This window comes from Alosa pseudoharengus, unplaced genomic scaffold, assembly GCF_046254945.1.
Source record: "Alosa pseudoharengus isolate Yale_2024_CS ecotype anadromous, Long Island Sound unplaced genomic scaffold, YU_APseudo_1.1 YU_APseudo_1.1_scf_19, whole genome shotgun sequence".
NCBI classification, from domain to species: domain Eukaryota; kingdom Metazoa; phylum Chordata; class Actinopteri; order Clupeiformes; family Clupeidae; genus Alosa; species Alosa pseudoharengus.
This window is the reverse complement of record NW_027468657.1, coordinates 7,338,796-7,358,339: the sequence shown is the minus strand read 5'-3', so window position 1 is coordinate 7,358,339 and position 19,544 is coordinate 7,338,796. Positions and strand designations below refer to the sequence as shown.

Below are 19,544 nucleotides of genomic sequence, written 5' to 3'. Positions count from 1 at the left end.
CTATGCCCAACACTCTAGCGCCACCAATGGGTCGAACCTGGATTGCATTCACGCATGTGACCATTGAACAGTGCGTCCAATTTTCACATATCAGGCACCGTTGGAATCCCTGGACCGACCTAAGTTCAATGACCCCTATTACGTCACTTTCCGCCATATTGGACCTCCGCCATATTGGATTTAGTCCAAACACACGAAAATTTTCAGTGGTTACAAATTTCATCCGATTTTCACAGAACTTGGCAGAGATTATCTTCAGACCGAGCCGCATAAACGATACTTGTCAGATTTTTCAATTTAATTTTTGTTAGCCCGTGACAGCCAATCAAACTAGATGTACCGCAGAGCGGTACAAAATATGACCGCCGCCCAGTCCAGCACATTTTTTCCACAAAAAGAAATCACGCTGAAAGGCCTATATGATTCTAACTGTCTCACTAAATTGCATTATCCACACTCAATTCTCACTGGTATCTGCTAGACAACAAGTACCAAAACATGATTAGTTCATAGATTTCACATGTAAAATTCATTTTATACAACCCCACCTCCATCTTGCCTGTTCATAATTATGAGAAATTCTTGATTGTTTGTGTTATGTTTATGTTATGTGTGTGGGTGTGTGGGTGTGTGTGTGTGTGAGTGTGTGTGTGTGTGTGTGTGTGTGTGTGTGTGTGTGTGTGTGTGTGTGTGTGTGTGTGTGTGTGTGTGTGTGTGCGTGCTTGTGTGTGTGCCTGCGTATGTGCCTGTGCATGGAAGCGTACATATGTCTACTGTGTGAGTATGTGTCATACGCAGTGCCGGCCCAAGCCTTTTGGGGGCCCCCTCCCACAACGCAGTCACCTGTGCTTGGCGATAATTGACAACTTCACACTATAATGTCATATTATAAATTAATACAGTGAGGTTATGTATTAATACAGCGACTGATTATGAACTACTGTCCCCCTGGACACAGATGCATAAGGACCCTCTCCCCCTACCCTCTTTGTGCAAATGTGGGTACAAACGGGTGTGTGTGTGGGGGGGGGGGGGGGTTAGATGTGATTTCCTGTATTCTGGTGCATTTTTGGGATGGTCAGCTGGAGAAGGGCAGTACCTAAATTTGTTCAGATTCATAGCCTTTTGCTTTTTGACTTATTGGTAGTGAATTCACACAACTACTTGGGATTCACACAACTACTTGGGGTTCAGGGTCCCTTGACCTCTTGGGCTCGGTAGGCTCATTCAGTAATCCATCCTTGCTCACATGCCAAAAATGTTTTGGGGCTCCAATCTAGACTTCTGGCCCCATGTGCTTGGTAAACCAATGTATTAATATAGTTGTTATTTACACCAACCCTGTCACCTTTTAATCTTAGAGGGTACTAAAATCACAGATTTATTTGAAACATTCATATTCAAAGTGAAGCACTAAGGGTGGTTTACTGAAGTTGAATTGACAAATAACAAAATACAACAGCATTTGTATTTGTTGTAAACAAGTACATCAGTTTAATTACTTGTTTTTCAACAGATTTGCTGAACAAATCCGCAAATGTGCATTAAATGAGCAATTTTCAACTACAAAATAAAAACAAAATAGATAAACATTAATAATCAAAAATAAAATGTCCCAAAAAATAGATAATTATTCCTACTTCGTTCCTGGTTTTTAGGCATCTGCAACTCTGCAGTGGACGATCCTGCAATGATTAAATAAATACATAAATAAATAAAAAAAAAACGATGTGCAATGTGTCGTGTCATATTAACAGGCTATGTAACCATTTGCCATCAAGAAAACCTCACCTTCTGGTAGGTAGAGTTAGGTAGAGGTAGAGATGTGCTCCAAAGGACTTCAACAGTGTCTCTGAAAAAAAAAAAATATTGCATAAGTGCATAGTTGATCGAGCAGAATGAGTTTATTTTGCTATCATTACTTACACTCAAATAACAAGCAATTCCACATGTAACAATTCATATTCTATTGGCAAATGAGGCATAATCAAAAGAGTATACTTAATTGCAGTATGGTGAACGCTTAACATGGTGATCTACTGCAGCCTAAATATTAGGGTAGCACCGCTACATCACTTGCCACTATCTTAATCAAATGTAAATTTATTTTCATCACAGAAGTCTCCCCACCCAACATGGTATATTTTCTCAAACACTACCATCTCTCTCCAAAGATCTTAGAGCAGAGCGCACGTACTGTTCCATCTTTGCCTATGAAGCTGGAACGTTACCGATGCCCAGAGTCGCGCTAGTCAGTGGGTTGGGTTGGGACTGGGAGCCTGGGCTTAGTCTGTTGTTGCTATCAGACTTACCACTATGTCACATATTATAGAGCAGTAATAAACTATCAACACTTTCAGGTGCGAAATCAGAAACAATCCCTCTGTGGTAAATTTGCCTTCAGCTACGTTTTCATGTAGCTACTGTAGTGCTAATGTCCACTTCAGTCAGCTAGCTAACTTTAATTTACGACATAATAAGCCCACCTAGAGCTAGGGTACATGCTTGATTGAACATCCAAAACAATCCCAATATCCTTGACATCTGAAATACATCTAGATAAATATATATTAATGGGAGACATTTCTCTGTTGATGGCGGAGATTTAGCTCTGGTGATGGCTTATATTAGATCATGACAGCTAGCTAGCTACCTCAAGCACAAAACATACTGTAAATAATCATGCAAAACATACCTGTATCTTGCTCGTTTTTCTCCTCCTCTGTCATTTTCTTCGTTCTGTTTTCGGCACCAGAGGGATACGTCCTTTTTTGTGACTTGTCTGAACATTACCGTCTCTTCCGATTGTTGAACTTGATGCAGTGTCTGCACGAATTTTATATGCACCCGAGGTGTCTACTTTATGCGCGTGACTCAAAGGCTGGCAGACACAGTAGCAGTAGGCAGGCATATTGATCATGAAATCATAATTTTCTTGATTTGAATGATAATTGTTTCATTTATTCATTCATTGATGTCACTTGTTTACGTTATTTATTATGTAAAAAAAAAAAAAAGAAACTCGATTGGGGGCCCCCTGGTGGCCAGGAGGCCCCAAGCAGCCGCTTAGTTCGCTTATGCCTCGGGCCGGCCCTGGTCATACGTATAGGTGGACCTCCTAGGCCAGGGGTCGGGAACCTATGGCTCGCGAGCCACATGTGGCTCTTTTGGGAACTGCATCTGGCTCTCGGACAAACCTGCCATTTGTTTACTCAATAAGTCATGAATAATTTTGGTACTGTATTAAATAAAAAATGGACCTACTGAAATCAAAATGTTAAAATAGTGTTCGAAATATAATATATGTTCACGTAGTTTAATCCATCCCATGTCTGTTCTCTACCGCTGAAGTTCACGGTTACGTCGATGTACTGTACAGATATGAAAAACGCGTTTTTTTATTGGACAATGCTGTGCCGAGATAACATTCCACCCGCTGATGCTTTACTTAAAAAATCAGCTAGCTAACGGTTGTATCCAAAACAAAGAAAATGGCGAAGAGAAAAAAAGATGAACGAGAACACTTTAATTGTTATTGTTGATGTGTGCGCTTGCTGTAGGCTAGATAAGGAAAATGTCAAAAAGGAAACGTCAGTGACCACAGCTTGCGAGCGCGAACACAAGCGGGCTGAAGTGGGAAAGTTTCCATCCGAAGACTGATTCTGAAAACGCGAAATGAACTGCCCGTTATATATCGCACACTGCAACGAGTTAGTATTGCTGTGTTAACCCTGTTCGGTTCCACTTGCATATGAGAAATCTTTCTCACATATGAAAAATATAAAGACAAACCTGCGCTCACGTTTAAGGGCAATTCCGCGCAAAACTGTCACATCCATAACGCCAACACAATGCCATGTTGGCGTTATGGATATATGACAGTTTTGCGTGGAGTTGCCCTTAAATGATGACAGCCTCAATTCTTGCATGAAACTTCACCTCACTGAATATGAGCCAGCCAGACTCCAAGGCCATCACCAAATCTAATCTCTGGTACAGTAGGCCTAATGTTCAATTTCGCCAATGACATGTCATGTCATGAAAATTGAGTGTTGTGTTGTTAACTATGAGGTTACTTTGCATACATACAAAGAACACTGGTAAAATAGGGGGTGGTGTTTAGCCTACATGGGAAGCCTAAGGCCTATACTTCTGTCATTCCACTTTACATTTCAAGTTACTTGCACATTACTTTTAAAACTACTGTAGTAGAACATGTATTTAAAAATCCTCTGTTGAATGAAAGTAAATGTAAGTTAAATATCTAAACTTTTTCTTGTAATCGTCTTTATGTGGCTCTTCTGAGATTAAAAAAAAAAAAATTTGGTAAAAGTGGCTCTCCAGGCAAAAAAGGTTCCCGACCCCTGTCCTAGGCCCTACGGTTCTCGAGATATTCACAGAAAACTGTCTCCGGCCACCTACAGGCCAGTTGGTGTATAGTAACATAAATTAATTTATTGTGTGGCCCCCCATGAACGGAATTCCACGAAACTTGGCGTGCATTCAGAGGGTGTCATAATGATCGATCCTACACTTCCAATTTCGTGCAGTTTTGACTATGTTAGGTCACAGATACCTGCGATTACAACACCTCATTTTTACTTTTTTGTGTTTAACTAGGTGGCGCTATACATGAAATGAGTGGTTATGGAATGGGTTGACATGGCCCCTTGAGATCAACATACAAAAAAAAATGGTCCTCCTAAACCTTACGGTTCTCGAGATATTCACAGAAAACTGTGTCTGCCCTACCCTCCTTTCGGGGGGTGCAGTCCAGCGGGGGGGCTACAGATCAAAACGAAAAACGATGGTTCCATGCTATCCATATGGGGTTACATGCCCACCAAGTTTCGTCTACCCCGGTCTTTCAGTGTCCCGGGAATCATTGACGGAAATTTGGACATGCGAAAAAGAAAAAAATAAATAAATAAATAAATAACTAGATGTACCGCAGAGCGGTACAAAATATGACCGCCGCCCAGTCCAGCACATTTTTTCCACAAAAAGAAATTACGCTGAAAGGCCTATATGATTCTAACTGTCTCACTAAATTGCATTATCCACACTCAATTCTCACTGGTATCTGCTAGACAACAAGTCCCAAAACATGATTAGTTCATAGATTTCACATGTAAAATTCATTTTATACAACCCCACCTCCATCTTGCCTGTTCATAATTCTGAGAAATTCTTGATTGTTTGTGTTATGTTTATGTTATGTGTGTGGGTGTGTGTGTGTGTGAGTGTGTGTGTGTGTGTGTGTGCGTGCTTGTGTGTGTGCCTGCGTATGTGCCTGTGCATGGAAGCGTACATATGTCTACTGTGTGAGTATATGTCATACGTATGATTACTGTGAATGTGTGTGTGTGCGTGTGTATCTGTTTGTGCACATGTGTGCACATGAAATGGGTTAACATGACCCCTGGAGGCAAATATACGGAAAAAAAATGGTCATCCTAGGCCCTACAGTTCTCAAGATATTCACAGAGAACTGTGTCTGGCCTACCCTCCTTTCGGGGGGTCCAGTCCAGCGGGGGGGCTACAAATCAAAACGAAAAATGACGGTTCCATGCTATCCATGTGGGGGTACATGCCCACCAAGTTTTGTGTACCCCGGTCTTTCAGTGTCCCGGGAATCCTTGTTGGTGTACGTCACTAAATGTACACATAAATTATTTTATTGTAAGGCCCCCCATGAACGAAAGTACACAAAACTTGGCATGCATTCGGAGGGTGTCATAATGATCCTACACTTTCAATTTCGTGCAGTTTTGACCATGTCAGCCAGAGATATTGTGATGAAAACACCTACATTTTTGCTTTTTAATTTTTAACTAGGTGGCGCTATACATGAAATAAGTGGTAATGGGATGGGTTGACATGGCCCCTTGAGATCAACATACAAAAAAAAGGTGGACCTCCTAGGCCCTACGGTTCTCGAGATATTCACAGAAAACTGTCTCCGGCCACCTACAGGCCAGTTGGTGTATAGTAACATAAATTAATTTATTGTGTGGCCCCCCATGAACGGAATTCCACGAAACTTGGCGTGCATTCAGAGGGTGTCATAATGATCCTACACTTCCAATTTCGTGCAGTTTTGACTATGTTAGGTCACAGATACCTGCGATTACAACACCTCATTTTTACTTTTTTGTGTTTAACTAGGTGGCGCTATACATGAAATGAGTGGTTATGGAATGGGTTGACATGGCCACTTGAGATCAACTTACCAAAAAAATATGGTCCTCCTAAACCTTACGGTTCTCGAGATATTCACAGAAAACTGTGTCTGCCCTACCCTCCTTTCGGGGGGTGCAGTCCAGCGGGGGGGCTACAGATCAAAACGAAAAACGATGGTTCCATGCTATCCATATGGGGTTACATGCCCACCAAGTTTCGTCTACCCCGGTCTTTCAGTGTCCCGGGACTCATTGACAGAAATTTGGGCATGCGAAAAAGAAAAAAAAAAAAAAAAAAAAAAAAAATCTGACTAAACCTATATGACCGCCGCTTCGCTGCGCGGCGGTCATAATAATAATCTGACTAAACCTATAACAGGAAGTGGACCAACATCTCCGTGAAGCTTTGATTTAACATAACAAAACTCGATACCATTAGTCAGGACACTGTCCTAATCACTCACACCAATTTGTATGCATATACATTGAACACACTAGCGCCACCACCAGTTCAATGCTGGACATGCGTACATGCACATGATCCTTGACTCTTTTGTCTGATTTTCACAATTGAGGTAGCGTCTGAATCCTTGGACCATCCCGAGTTCATCGACCCCTATCCCGTCACTTTCCGCCATATTGGATTTAGTCCAAACTCTACGAAAAGTTTCAGCGGTTACAAATTTCATCCGATTTTCACAGAACTTGGTGGAGATGATCTTCAGACAGAGCCGCACAAACGATACTTGTCAGATTTTTTAATTTCAAGTTTATTTGCCTGTGACAGCCAATCACACATGGCGACGATGCCGCCTAACAGGAAGTGGGCTAACATCTCGGCTACGCTTTAATACATGAAGTCCAAACTTGGTACAGGGACTTGGTATCTTATTGTGAGGACGCACTATAAAATTGGCATCACGTGGCCTCTATAGGGGGCGCTGTAATACAGGAAGTGAGCTTGTATCTCAGCAACGCTTGGGTGTACAAAGTCCAAACTTGGTATAAGGACCTGTTACCTGATTATGATGACGCACTAGGAAATTGGAATCATTTGGCCTCTATATGGGGCGCTGTAATACAGGAAGTGGGATCATATCTCAGTAACGCTTCATTGTATGAAGTCCAAACTTGATACATGGACATATTAGCTGATTGTGAGGACATGCAAGTAAAGTGGTTTCATTTGGCCTCTAGGTGTTCTGTAATAAAGAAAGTGAGCTCATATCTCAGCAACACTTTGGTGTATGAAGTCCAAACTTGGTAGAGGGACATGGTAGCTGATTGTGAGAACGCAGAAGGACATTGGTGCAATTTGGCCTTTTGCTGTGAATGCTTGCTCATGCCATGGTAACGCCATTCCTGCTATAGCGCACTGCTTGGCCCCCGCATTGCTGCTTGCAGCTATATTTTTTTCATTAATTTTGCAGTGGTCTGTAGTATTGATGAATGCCCCGTGAGCCGGTTTTGGTGAAAAAAATGCTGTCCTGCGTCTGTTTCATGCTGTTCTAGTTTGGTGGGGAAGGTGGGCGGGGAGGAACGACTGGATTTCGCCTCTAGTCATGAATATTAATTACATGCTAATGAATTCACCTCTGATTGGCTTACAGTACTGTGACGCTTCCTGCAGTGCGTCCTCATCCGATTCTGCCTGCGCTATGCTCCATATTCAACTTTACAGTGCTAAAACCTGGCTAAAACTCGAGTCAAAACTGTTGCACAAAATGTCTTCGGAGATACAACTTCATGTGTTTGATCCTAGTATCCGAGTAGGAAGAAGAACCGCTTCCTGATCGTTTTTCGGTGAACGTTGGTTTAATAGAATGGTAACAATTGCCTGTCAGCTTAAAATTTCTCCTAAAAGAGGTAAACGTTTGTGACAATCGTCATCTTGCTTTCAAGTAATAAACAGTTGGAAACAGGCATGAGGAGAGGAGAGAAGGGTGTAAAATGGAGCTGTCAGGATGACACCCCCCCACTTTGGTGATCTCATTTAAAACAATAGAAGCAGAGGAGCCAGAGAGACGTGCGTGCCTACCTGAAAAGCTCACTAACAGCTGTGGCTGTGGCCTGCGTGATGAGATAACAGCTCCATTAGGGCTCTGACAGCACATGTAGCTGCTGTCCAGCAGTTTGACACGTTTAACAGGAAACACATTGCAGAATAGTGTGCTTATGTAGTAAAATATGGATCAGATAGATCTATGAAATGGAACGCCGTTCATTATCGGGAAAATAAGTCCAGACGGGGCGAACCAGGTCCCGACGCGTTAGCAAGAAGTGACCGCACTACTTGCGGAGTCACATGAAAGACGTGAATCAGAAGCACAAAACCCGTTCCCATTGACAGCGGTAATTATATGTTTCAGCGGCGGTAATTACATGAATATATTTGACCGTAAAACGTTGGGAAATCCCATTCAAGTCAATAGAGAGTTCTACTAGCATTGTGAAGAGCCGTATAATAGGGTGCAAATATGGTGCAATAAGGAGCACCAGGAAGCAGCAGGTTCTTTCATGGCAAATGTGATCTTTGGAGAGACATGATAAGGAGGTGGGATGAAATAAGGCCTCAGTCAAGGGGAACGTTCTGATGTTCACAGTGGTGGAAAAACGGGGAAATGAGAAATGTGTGTGTTGATGTGATGTGGGGCTCCTAGCCAGTCAGTCATCAGCCACCTGTCACTTTTACCACTCCACCTTCTCTGTTATCAGCTTTCAGAGACATCATCCACCTTCAAACCACATAACTCCCTCGAACTCTCTGTCACACACACACACCTGGTCTGTGTTTAAAGGATGTATAAGCTTACAAAATGGCTGTGTCTCATTTGTACACGTTGTAACTATACATTACATATCATGGAAATAGGAACATGTTGGAATTATTTTGTCACTGTTGGGAGGTGTAGGCTGTTGTAAAGATGGACACTTTGAGGCACCTGTGCTAAGCTAGGCTAGCGGTGGGTGCGTCAGGCCAGGTAACTAGAAGGGTATGTATCGACTTATCTGGGAAATATGGGGAATAAGCTAAAGTCCCAAAAAGTCAGCATGTTCCTATAAAATACACACATACACACACACCTAAGCCTTCAGGAAAATTCAATATGAAATGTCACACTTTTTGGCAATGTATTATTCCCCCGCCATTTCTCCTCCATTCCCCTTCTCCCTGGACTCTTCCTGCCATTTGATTAACCTGTGCAATCTGCTGGGAATTTAGTGGGGATAGGAAAAGGTGTGTGTGTGTGAGTGTGTGTGTGTGTGTGTGTGTGTGTGTGTGTGTGTGTGTGTGTACTAGGTGTTACTGCCAAATATGTTACTGCCAGGGTCAGTGACTAAGGGAGATGCTACACATGCAGACGTACACAGGCACAGGGCAGTCAACAGTCAACCTTAGCCTTTGTCAACAGCACACCAGAGAACGTTTGGCTCAAACGGTGAAGGCTAACTCACCCCTGGCACACTGAATGACGTACAGCAATGGTCTCCACTGGCTGATGTGGAGACTGGCTGGCGATTTGCAAGACATTCGCTGACCGAATGTCATCAAACTGACAAGCGCCGTGAGCTTATAATTCCGCAAGGTCGACATGTGCTCTTTCAGAGTCGTTTCACAGCAGGTGAAACATTGCAGCCTTCCTTGGACAAGATAATCACTAAGTAACAGATTAATAAACACCCCTGGTTGTGTCTGTCAGGATGTGGTATTTCTGTAAAGTTCAAGTTTTTTAGCCCTTGCTATTTCATACGAGATTCAGAGCTGCACAGCTACAGGCTGAAGTGACACTGCAGGTGATTTATGAATTCCCCATGAGTAGGCAGTGGGTGACAGTCCACAAGCCACTTCCTTGATAAATGTCACTGAAACACAGGAACTGTTTCTGGCCACCCGGCCAGCTCTACCTCCAAGTGGACTTGGTGACAGACACAAAGCAATGAACTTTAAAAGTCAATCTAGTCTTCATGTAAAAAAATAGATCAAATAACTGACTACAATTCCAACAGATGGATAGACTATTGATTGAGATTAGGTATCACAGAGAAAGATTAACTTGATTTGGGCATGTTTGTTAGTTTGTTTACCCATCAGATGGTATCAACCAACCACTCAGGCTCAAAGACTACAAATATTGTTTTTCTATTGTTATTTACTTTTGCATTCTGTCCCTTAAGTTAAATTACTTATAAGGGGTGTAAAGGTCCACCAAACCGTTGAGGTACAGGACATTCAATACAGATGTGAGTAGATTGTACCAAATGCTGTCTTTATCAACAGGCTTTTTTGCATGTGGACCATGTTTCAAATTCGAGTTCCCACACAAACATATTAAGTGGCGGACCATACGTCAGTTTAGTCAATTAACGTCAAAAAATATGACACCTTTTCAAAATGCTAGTCCCGTTGTGCATCAGCAATATTTTCAGTGAGTTTTAGGCTTGCAGTACCTACAGGCCTACCATTCCGAAAATTAACAGAACCATGACTTCAAAACCGAGGTACACACCGAACCGTAATTTAACAGTACCGTTACACCCCTGTTACTGATAGTGTTTGACCTCTGTGTCAGAAATGACGTGGTTGTTTGAAGTTAAGGTTAACCAGAATTTGAAACAAAATCACTTACAAAATTCAGATATTCCTGTTCCTTTCAGATGCCCTGACACTCAACATACAGTTATTTTTGCCCCAGTAGAGAGAATGGATCTCATGCACATGACTTTTCCAAAAGAAGGATGTCTACTCTGACCTGAATACTTCTGAGGTAGATGACTGAATTCTGCATCAGTCCTCAGGGCCTTTTGGAGGTCATTATTTAGCCATCGACGATGTCAAAAAATAAGTATGGTTCAGTATAACATAATGGTTATATCAAGGTTATACCAAGACATCATCCATAAAGAGAAATTTTGCAATGTCATGTCTTTCTGTCTCTATCAAGCTATCTATCAATAAAACAGCTAATAATCTGCTATACTATAAAATATGTTTTATAACATTAATTATGCATACATCAGCCAGTAAAAATGTTTCTATTCAAACTCTCACAGAATGGAAATGGAAAAGAGTCTCCAAAGCCAGGTAAATTTAGCCTGGGTTTTCCCATGCTGCCTTACGCGCACGATTTAATTCACGCTGCTAGGCAGCCTGGATTCCATGGACTTCGTTTTCACCTCAACAAAGGAACCAATCACAGAACGGAGGGAGGGCAGCAAGACGATGACGACACACCGAAGCCGTTATGAGTTACGTACAAACGCATTTGATAGACATTCGTAGTGCCCAATAAACGGCTCTGGCCATTCGTAAACCACGTTTCAAATACAAGAAAATTAATGTCTAGTTCCCAGACCCCATCTCAATGAAATGAGGTCTGACGTTAGCCAGGCTAAGGTAAAGTCACACTTATTGGGTGAATATAAGTTAAGCATTTTTCTGTTGCTATTGCCACAAATTTATGATTTCCAAAAAGATGACCTTCAAAGTGTCATTGAACACTGTGTATCCTGATAGCTGGTGTCAGAACCCTTTGTGTCTCTCACTGGGCTATCTGTGCCATTTGTGGCAGAGTGGCATTATGTTTTTTGGAAAGCCTGGAAAGAGAGCTTATGAGGTAGAACATTAGCAAGGACTCCACATGAATGGCTAAATGGTGTGAGATTAGCGGCGTTAGATTCGGGCGTTGCATGAGCCACCGAAGCCTGCCAAGTGCCCTTGAGAACGTCAACATCTCCAACACACTACCGTGGCCTGCTAATGAAGTGTCAGATCAATTATGCAGGGTGACGAAGATGAAGCATTTACTTAAAGATTAGTGTGGGAGAACACACACACACAGACACACACACACAGACACACAAACACACACACACACACAAACACACACACACATACAGACATTTGCTCATCAAAGGTTTCCACCTGTTGAGTGCAGCAAGGGGGGACCCACATGGTGGAAATCCATAGTCCTGTGTGGACCCACCCAGCTACTGGCCTGTGGGCTAAAAGGCACCCTGGAATCTGAATGGCAGGGGCGTCATTAGACCTTATTCACTGGGGCACGTGCCTTAGTAAAAGTCTCCAGTGCCCCAGTACAATTCTAGCGATGCTCTCGATGGAAATGGCATTCATGAGAGCATCTCCTTGCCTGCTTTAGTCATGACTCGAGCCTGTCACTTACCAGCAAATAAAAAAAACAAGGAAAAAAAGAAAGGGGCCATAATAGCCAATCAGGAAATAGCACCTCTGTAGCTGGGTAAGATTGAACGCAACAATAAAAAAATCATTCACATGCGGACAATTAATAATGATTTATACATATACTGGAGAGAGAGTCCTGTAAAAGTAGCCTATACTGTTTGTGAAGCTGTCCTACTGTAAAACTAAACATAGCCTTCTGATAAACTATTCAGAGATGGACATCAGACAATTCTTCCTGAACAGAGGAGAGGAACAGTGAGGAGAGATGAGGAGGACGAGGGAGGTATGATAATTGCCCACATTAAAGGTAACATTTATGCTGGTAATTATGGAATGTTTTTTGTGACAAAATTAAATAAATAAATTAAATATGAAATCAATAAATGAAATATGAAATAAATAATTAAAAGTTGAAATAAATAAATAAAAGATTAAATAAATAAATAAAATGTGAAATAAATAAATAAATAAAAGATTAAATGTAAAAACCATATATACATTGACATTGACATTTACATTCCATATGCACGGTCATGCAACGTGCCATGAAATAAATAAATACGTCAGTCAGCCATCAAGGCGGGACCTAACCACTGATTGCTGCCTGAAATAAAACGAAGTGATCCAGCTCTGAGTCAGACTGTACTGGCTTGCTACCTGTGAACCACACTGGACTAAGGACATAGCTCAGACTTGTATCATAACTCACGAAACATACAACAACAAGGATTTCATTCTAAATTCATACTTTTGGGAAGATATCAGGCGTGAAAGCGTTCTGTCATTTGATGGGTCTGTTTGCTGTGTCTGAGGGTTGATAGACATGCTATGTGCACATCTAGAGCTAGCGCTAACAGTTAGCACAAGCGTTAGCTAGTTATCGACATCTACAGAAAGCGAACTTCTATCTATGGCAAACGACTTTGATATTGCTTCTATTTATAGTAGGGTGCCCAGACGTCCCAGTTAACTTCACTTAAGCTGAATTCACCTCATTTGTTATATGATACATAAACAATAAAGCTTGAGATGCCCATGCCGTGAACTCTTATTATGTGAGTGTCAGTGCCAGCTTGCTAACGTTAACGTACATTGGCCAAGCAGTGTCCACAACTTTCCAGAGACTTTTTAGTTCTCAATATGAGGGTATACTGTAACTCAGCAGCCGACAAGGATTTTTGACAGCACTAGATGCTATGCTTTTACGTCCTGATAACTCACAGCCAAGAGTTAGCAACATAGAACACACAATCTTTCTGAATGAAAATGCCTAGCTTATGGCTGTTAGCAGTAGCACTAGCTTTTAGCTTCTATCAATGACTTTATTCTGATCAGCCAGTCATGCTCACAAAGTTAGATTTTTTTTTCAGGCAGCAACCAATCAGCGGCTAGGTCCCGCCTTGATGGGTGACTGACGTATTTATTTATTTCATGGCACATTGCAAGACCGTGCATATGGAATGTAAATGTCAATGTCAATGTATATATGGTTTTTACATTTAATCTTTTATTTATTTATTTATTTCACATTTTATTTATTTATTTAACTTTTTATTTATTTATTTAATCTTTTATTTATTTATTTCAACTTTTAATTATTTATTTCATATTTCATTTATTGATTTCATATTTCATTTATTTATTTAATTTTGGCACAAAAAACATTCCATAGGTAATAGCCAGTGCTGTGATTTGATCAATGGTTTAATGGCAAACTTAAATAAGTTTGCTGCATTTGTAAATGTAGCCTATAATAATCTACACAGAATCAGACTCTGATTCTGTGTAGATTATTAGGGTACATTAGCAAATTATCACCAAAAGTCAGTATGAAGGCTTTAATAGGCTATTTAAGCTACAAAGAACTGCAGTATTGCCAGGATGACTACCCTTGCCTGGGAGGGAAGTATATCTCAATTTTGACTAAAAATAAGCTTCCCTTGTGTAGGAAAGCCTATTAAATTCATGCAGTGAGTATACAGTAGGCCTACTTATGCCTATGCCAGTAGCTGCTACAACAATTGAGGGAGAGAGTGCTGGAGGAGGAGAAGGAGGAGGAGGAGAAGGTCGAAAAGAAGGAGAAGAGAGGGGAGAAAGAGCACAGGCTGGGCAGTCCAATACCAGGCAGGAGGAGGAGGAGGAGGAGAGAGACAGGCAAGAAATGGATGAGGCCATGATGGGGGCTAGACGTAAAAGCCATTTATTTCATATTGCGCGCACATTTAAATGTTTTTTTTTTTATGTATTGGGAGTTGGGGGCCTGTGCCCCAGCAAAGCTCTAGGTCTAGAATCTCCCCTGCTGAATGGTCAATAATGACGCCCTCAGGGCTATCCCTGAGGCCATGTTGCCTAAGGCAAGCCTATCAGGGGCTGACATGTTTTTCAAACTTGGGAAAAACAGGGCACAGCCATGCCAACTTATTAGTGTTAGACTAAAGAGACGTCCCTTCAAATGGGAAACCTGTTTGTCGATTGATGTTTGGACACAGACTAGGAGGGTGCACTTCCTCATGATTTCATTGGCTCGAGTCACTCTTTGTTTACTGGCAGTAAAGGGGAGAGATTTGTCTGTGCCAAATATTCATTCATTCATTCATTCAATCTTTATTTATTCTCGGAGGTTCATTGAGGGTACTGTAGTCCACATTTTCAGTGAAGCCGAGATTACACAGTAACAATGGAATAACAAGAGATATAGTATAATAATTGTGGAAAATAAAACAAAATAAAACAAATAATAAGATAACCTACATACCATTATAAAGGAGGAAGGGGAAATAAAAAATATAGAAAATATGAATAATAAAATAATAACAATAATAAAATAACATTTATATAAAACAGGTACAATTTGACATAGGAAGGTTTGTGATTACAGATCTGAATTGATTATAGGAAAGTAGAGAGTTCATTTTTATGTTACTTACATAAAATTACAAAAGGCCGACTTTCCTAACTCGGTGTGGATACGAGGAACCTTAAGCATCAAACAGTCATTTGATCTGGTCTGATAGGGACCAGAATTCCAAACAAGTATGTTTGAAATAAAACCTGGTAATTTTCCAACAATACCTTTGTAAATAAAGAGATACCAATGATTATGTCTCCTTTCAGTCAAAGATGACCAACCCACTTTACCATAGAGGACACAAATATGCCTTGGCCATTCACAGAAGCCATCTTCACATAGGTCATCTATTTTTACCGGGCCCAGGTGCATGTACAACTCCAGAATATTAGTGGGATGCTATTCCAAACACGTAGTGACATGCGCAGACCCTACCCCTGTTTGCTCATAACTTATGCATGAGTTCAGACAGAAAGCCATCTTACATGAGAATGGCATGGTTGAATTAAAAATAGCCCACACAGTGTCCTTCCAGGAAGCAGCATGGTGGTCAGAAACATGCATTTCATTTGACAGTAGCAAACGTAATCAGGTGTTGCAGGACAAGGCATGTCCATTGAGACACAATGCAGTGCCATTCATGGGATGCAGAGCCAAGCCTTGTCCTACTTCTAACTGCACTGCATAAGAAATGGCTTTGGACAGTCTACCAAATGTCAGATCCTATGTCTTCCCCATGGAATTGAAAACTCAAGAGATTACACCTAAAACAGTTTAAAACTGAAGTAGTTTATGTGAAGGACATGATGTGGAATGACTTCTGATTATGAATTTAGTACATGTTCCTGCCTCTTAAGACTAGACAGAGTAGATACGTACTTAAAATAAATATTTCACTACTTTGTGGACATTTTCAAATGCCTAGTAGTGCAATAGACAGCGTTGTTTCCTGTCAAAAGCAAACAGGAGTGGAGTACAATCTGATGAATACAGACCTTCCCACAACAACAGACACCCACAGAGTCCCACAGAGCAAACGCTATCTTCAAACACTAGAAGGAACACTACAACCCAACAAACACAGTGGGGAAAGTAGTTTAGGTGTCTGTGTGGCGGAGAACTACAATGCACACTGTTAGCTCTGATAAATTCTTAGCAGGTCTTATTGCATGACTCACAAGTGATTTGGGGCCGACGGTACAACCCTGTTGACTGAATATTTATGCAGCACTATGGGGGAAATCTCGCAAGGCGCACAGTGCGAAATGCTAATAGTGTGTGATACCATGAGAAAAGGAAGCGTGCTTGTGTGTGTGTATGTGTGTGTGTGAGAGTGTGTGTGTGAGAGTGTGTGTGTGTGTGTGTGTGTGTGTGTGAGAGTGTGTGTGTGTGTGTGTGTATGTGCGTGTGTGAGAGTGTGTGTGTGTGTGTGTGTGTGTGTGTGTGAGAGTGTGTGTGTGTGTGTGCGTGCGTGTGTGTCTGTGTGCGTGCGCGTGAGCGTGTGCATGTGTGTGTGTGTGTGTGTATGGAGCGTGTGTTGAGCTTTAGCATCTCTGTCTGTGATTCAGTGATGAATGACAGACTAGATGGAGGAAAGAAGAGAAAGGAAGGGGGCGGGGCAGAGAGAGAGCTGTCAGGAAGAGCAGGACGGCTTATCTTAGTAACCATAGAATCTTTGGGAAGAGCAGGACGGCTTATCTTAGTAACCATAGAATCTTTGGGAAGAGCAGGACGGCTTATCTTAGTAACCACAGAATCTTTGGGAAGAGCAGGACGGCTTATCTTAGTAACCATAGAATCTTTGGGAAGAGCAGGACGGCTTATCTTAGTAACCATAGAATCTTTGGGAAGAGCAGGACGGCTTATCTTAGTAACCATAGAATCTTTGGGAGGAGCAGGATGTTTAAGAGCAGGGGAGGTAAAGAACCATCTCAGGACACATGAATTAAAGCCTGTGGGGCCTGACTTATGGGCCTCGTTAAGCTGACAAGGAAAGGGAAAGTGAGGGAGAGACAAAAAGAGAGAGAGAGAGAAAAAGAGAGAGAGAGAGAGAGAGGGAGAAAGTGAGAGAGAGCGGATGAGGGAGAGAGAGAGGGAGAGACAAAGAGAGAGGGAGTGAGTGAGAGAGAGGAAGAAAGTGAAAGAGAGGAAGAGGGACAGAGAGAGGGAGACAGAGAGAGAGAGAGAGAGAGAGACTGGGGAGATGGCTTCACAAGGGCAAATGAGCATTCCATTACATCTTAGCTTTTCATGTGCAATGTCATGTAAAGGGCTATTGGGAGCCATCTGAGAGATGAGAAGGCTGAGTATAGCTAGAGGATTCAGCACCATCACACCGACGGTGAGGAAGAGAAGGGAGCTGTGATATATGCCTCACCTGTCCGAAGATCTCCGGCAGCCCGAGCACCTGGCCCGTGAAGACTCCCAGGCAGATGAAGATGGAGTTGAACTGGCCGATGGAGCCGCGGATCTGGCATGGGGAGATCTCCCCCAGATACATGGGCAGGACGCTCAGGGCAATCCCTGGAGGAGAGGGGCAAAACAAACAGGTCAGCGCTCAGGGCAATCCCTGGGGGAGAGAGGCAAAACAAACAGGTCAGCGCTCAGGGCAATCCCTGGGGGAGAGGGGCAAAACAAACAGGTCAGCGCCTCCACTCTGTGTCGCCCTTGTACCCCATAGCAGAGTTGCTAAAGCAACTAGGAAGCAGACCGGTGCCTGCATCCTCAGAGGTCAGGACATGAATGTTCATATGGCAGCAATTTGTGCCCATTTGTTGCAGGCAATTATGAAGTGTTCATTCAACTGTGCTACAGCAATCTCTTTTCCTAGTAGTGCATTTTCTGTAATAGACGGCGGCGCTAGTACTCTAAGTAGCAGTTATGGCTAGATCTACAATTTGATTTGATTAGGCCACAGCAATGCTGTCTAGACTGGCCACACTGGTCATCACATTTTCTATTTGTTAGGCTTTTCTCATTGGTGCATTTTTAGTCTGACCATCTGCATTAGTAGCACATTGTGGCAAATTACAAGTGCAGTCTGGACTGATGTCTAAACGGTAACGCTGGCAGTACTGATTCAATATGCAATGGATCGCTCAATTGAATGTATTGCTTTTTCATTTGAAAAGTTTTTTATTGTCCACAAAAAAAAAAAAGAATATCCTCTTGTTTGTTTGTGATGTTTCTAGAAAAAAAAACAAGAATCATCCATATTGAAGAATGCTGGTGTGACACAACTTCTGCTAAAAGACTAAAAAGACTAACCCACCCACGTCTGTGTCTAGAAATAATCGTGGCTTCGTCATTAGTGGCTACTGTAGTCATTAAAAACACCATAGTTCCATCAATATTATTAATGAAGCAATGCATTAATGATAATCCCATAATGCAAATTAGTCCTACACATTTACAGAGTGAGAAACTACACAATCATACCTCAGAACAGTTGAGAATGAAGGATTAACAGATAATGAGGGTAAGAAAAATGCTATATTGTGTCCCAATATTTGAGCCTGTCACAGCCTATTAGTTACTTGCTCATGCACAGTGGCTCCATGGTAAGAAGATCCAGTAACATGGTTGTCTAACTGACACAATATCCATTCATTACAACCATCAATCAACGGCTCACTCCAGATTAATGAATATTCATTTAAAATGCTACAATATACGACAATCTCAGTTGGAGGGTGTCAAATGAATGTAATTAAAACATTGGCAACAGCAAATAGACAGAGGACAGAAGACAGTGAAAATCTCTGCACATTGAGGGACTGTCAATCATATATAAAAAAAAGGCTCGGGGGAGTCGAGAGCCATCAAAAGTGACACTGACAGGCCAGACACTAATGCTTTTGACCTGTCCTGACACAGAGTCTGGTGTGAGGTGGCCTGTCAGATCAAACGAACAAAACGAGGGCAAGGAATCATACTGTCCAGAGAATTTTCTGGGGAACCGCTGAAGGGAATGTTCTAGAGGCACTGTGAGTGATCAATTGTCTTTGCTCTGAAAGAATAGCTAGATTGTTCTAATTCCAATTCTGTTCCATACAGCTTAAGATTATTAACATTCAGAAAGAAAAGGAAAAGACCATCACATATCTAATTGAGTCCTATTTGGGGATATCTGCCTCCTGACATAATTAGCCCATTTCACAAGATGGGGCCGCTGTGTAAATCAACTTCCTGTGGAAGAGCACTTTCCCATAGACAGCAAAAGAAAAGTCCACAGGAAAGACAGAAACAGGAAGACGTTTTAGCCTGCCAATTAAGGTTATCATTAACATCAATGAGGCCGGACACCTGGACA

The 19,544-nt window shown here is 41.8% G+C and overlaps 1 protein-coding gene across 1 annotated transcript in view; it reads right to left on the bottom strand.

The window, feature by feature from the left end:
• Positions 1-19,544, bottom strand: part of slc2a9l2 (solute carrier family 2 member 9, like 2) — a 165,606-nt gene that overhangs the window by 120,727 nt on the left and 25,335 nt on the right. The window contains exon 4 of the mRNA XM_076293121.1: positions 17,610-17,755. Within this exon, the coding sequence (XP_076149236.1) occupies positions 17,610-17,755 (146 nt within the window). The remainder of the gene's footprint in view (positions 1-17,609; positions 17,756-19,544) is intronic.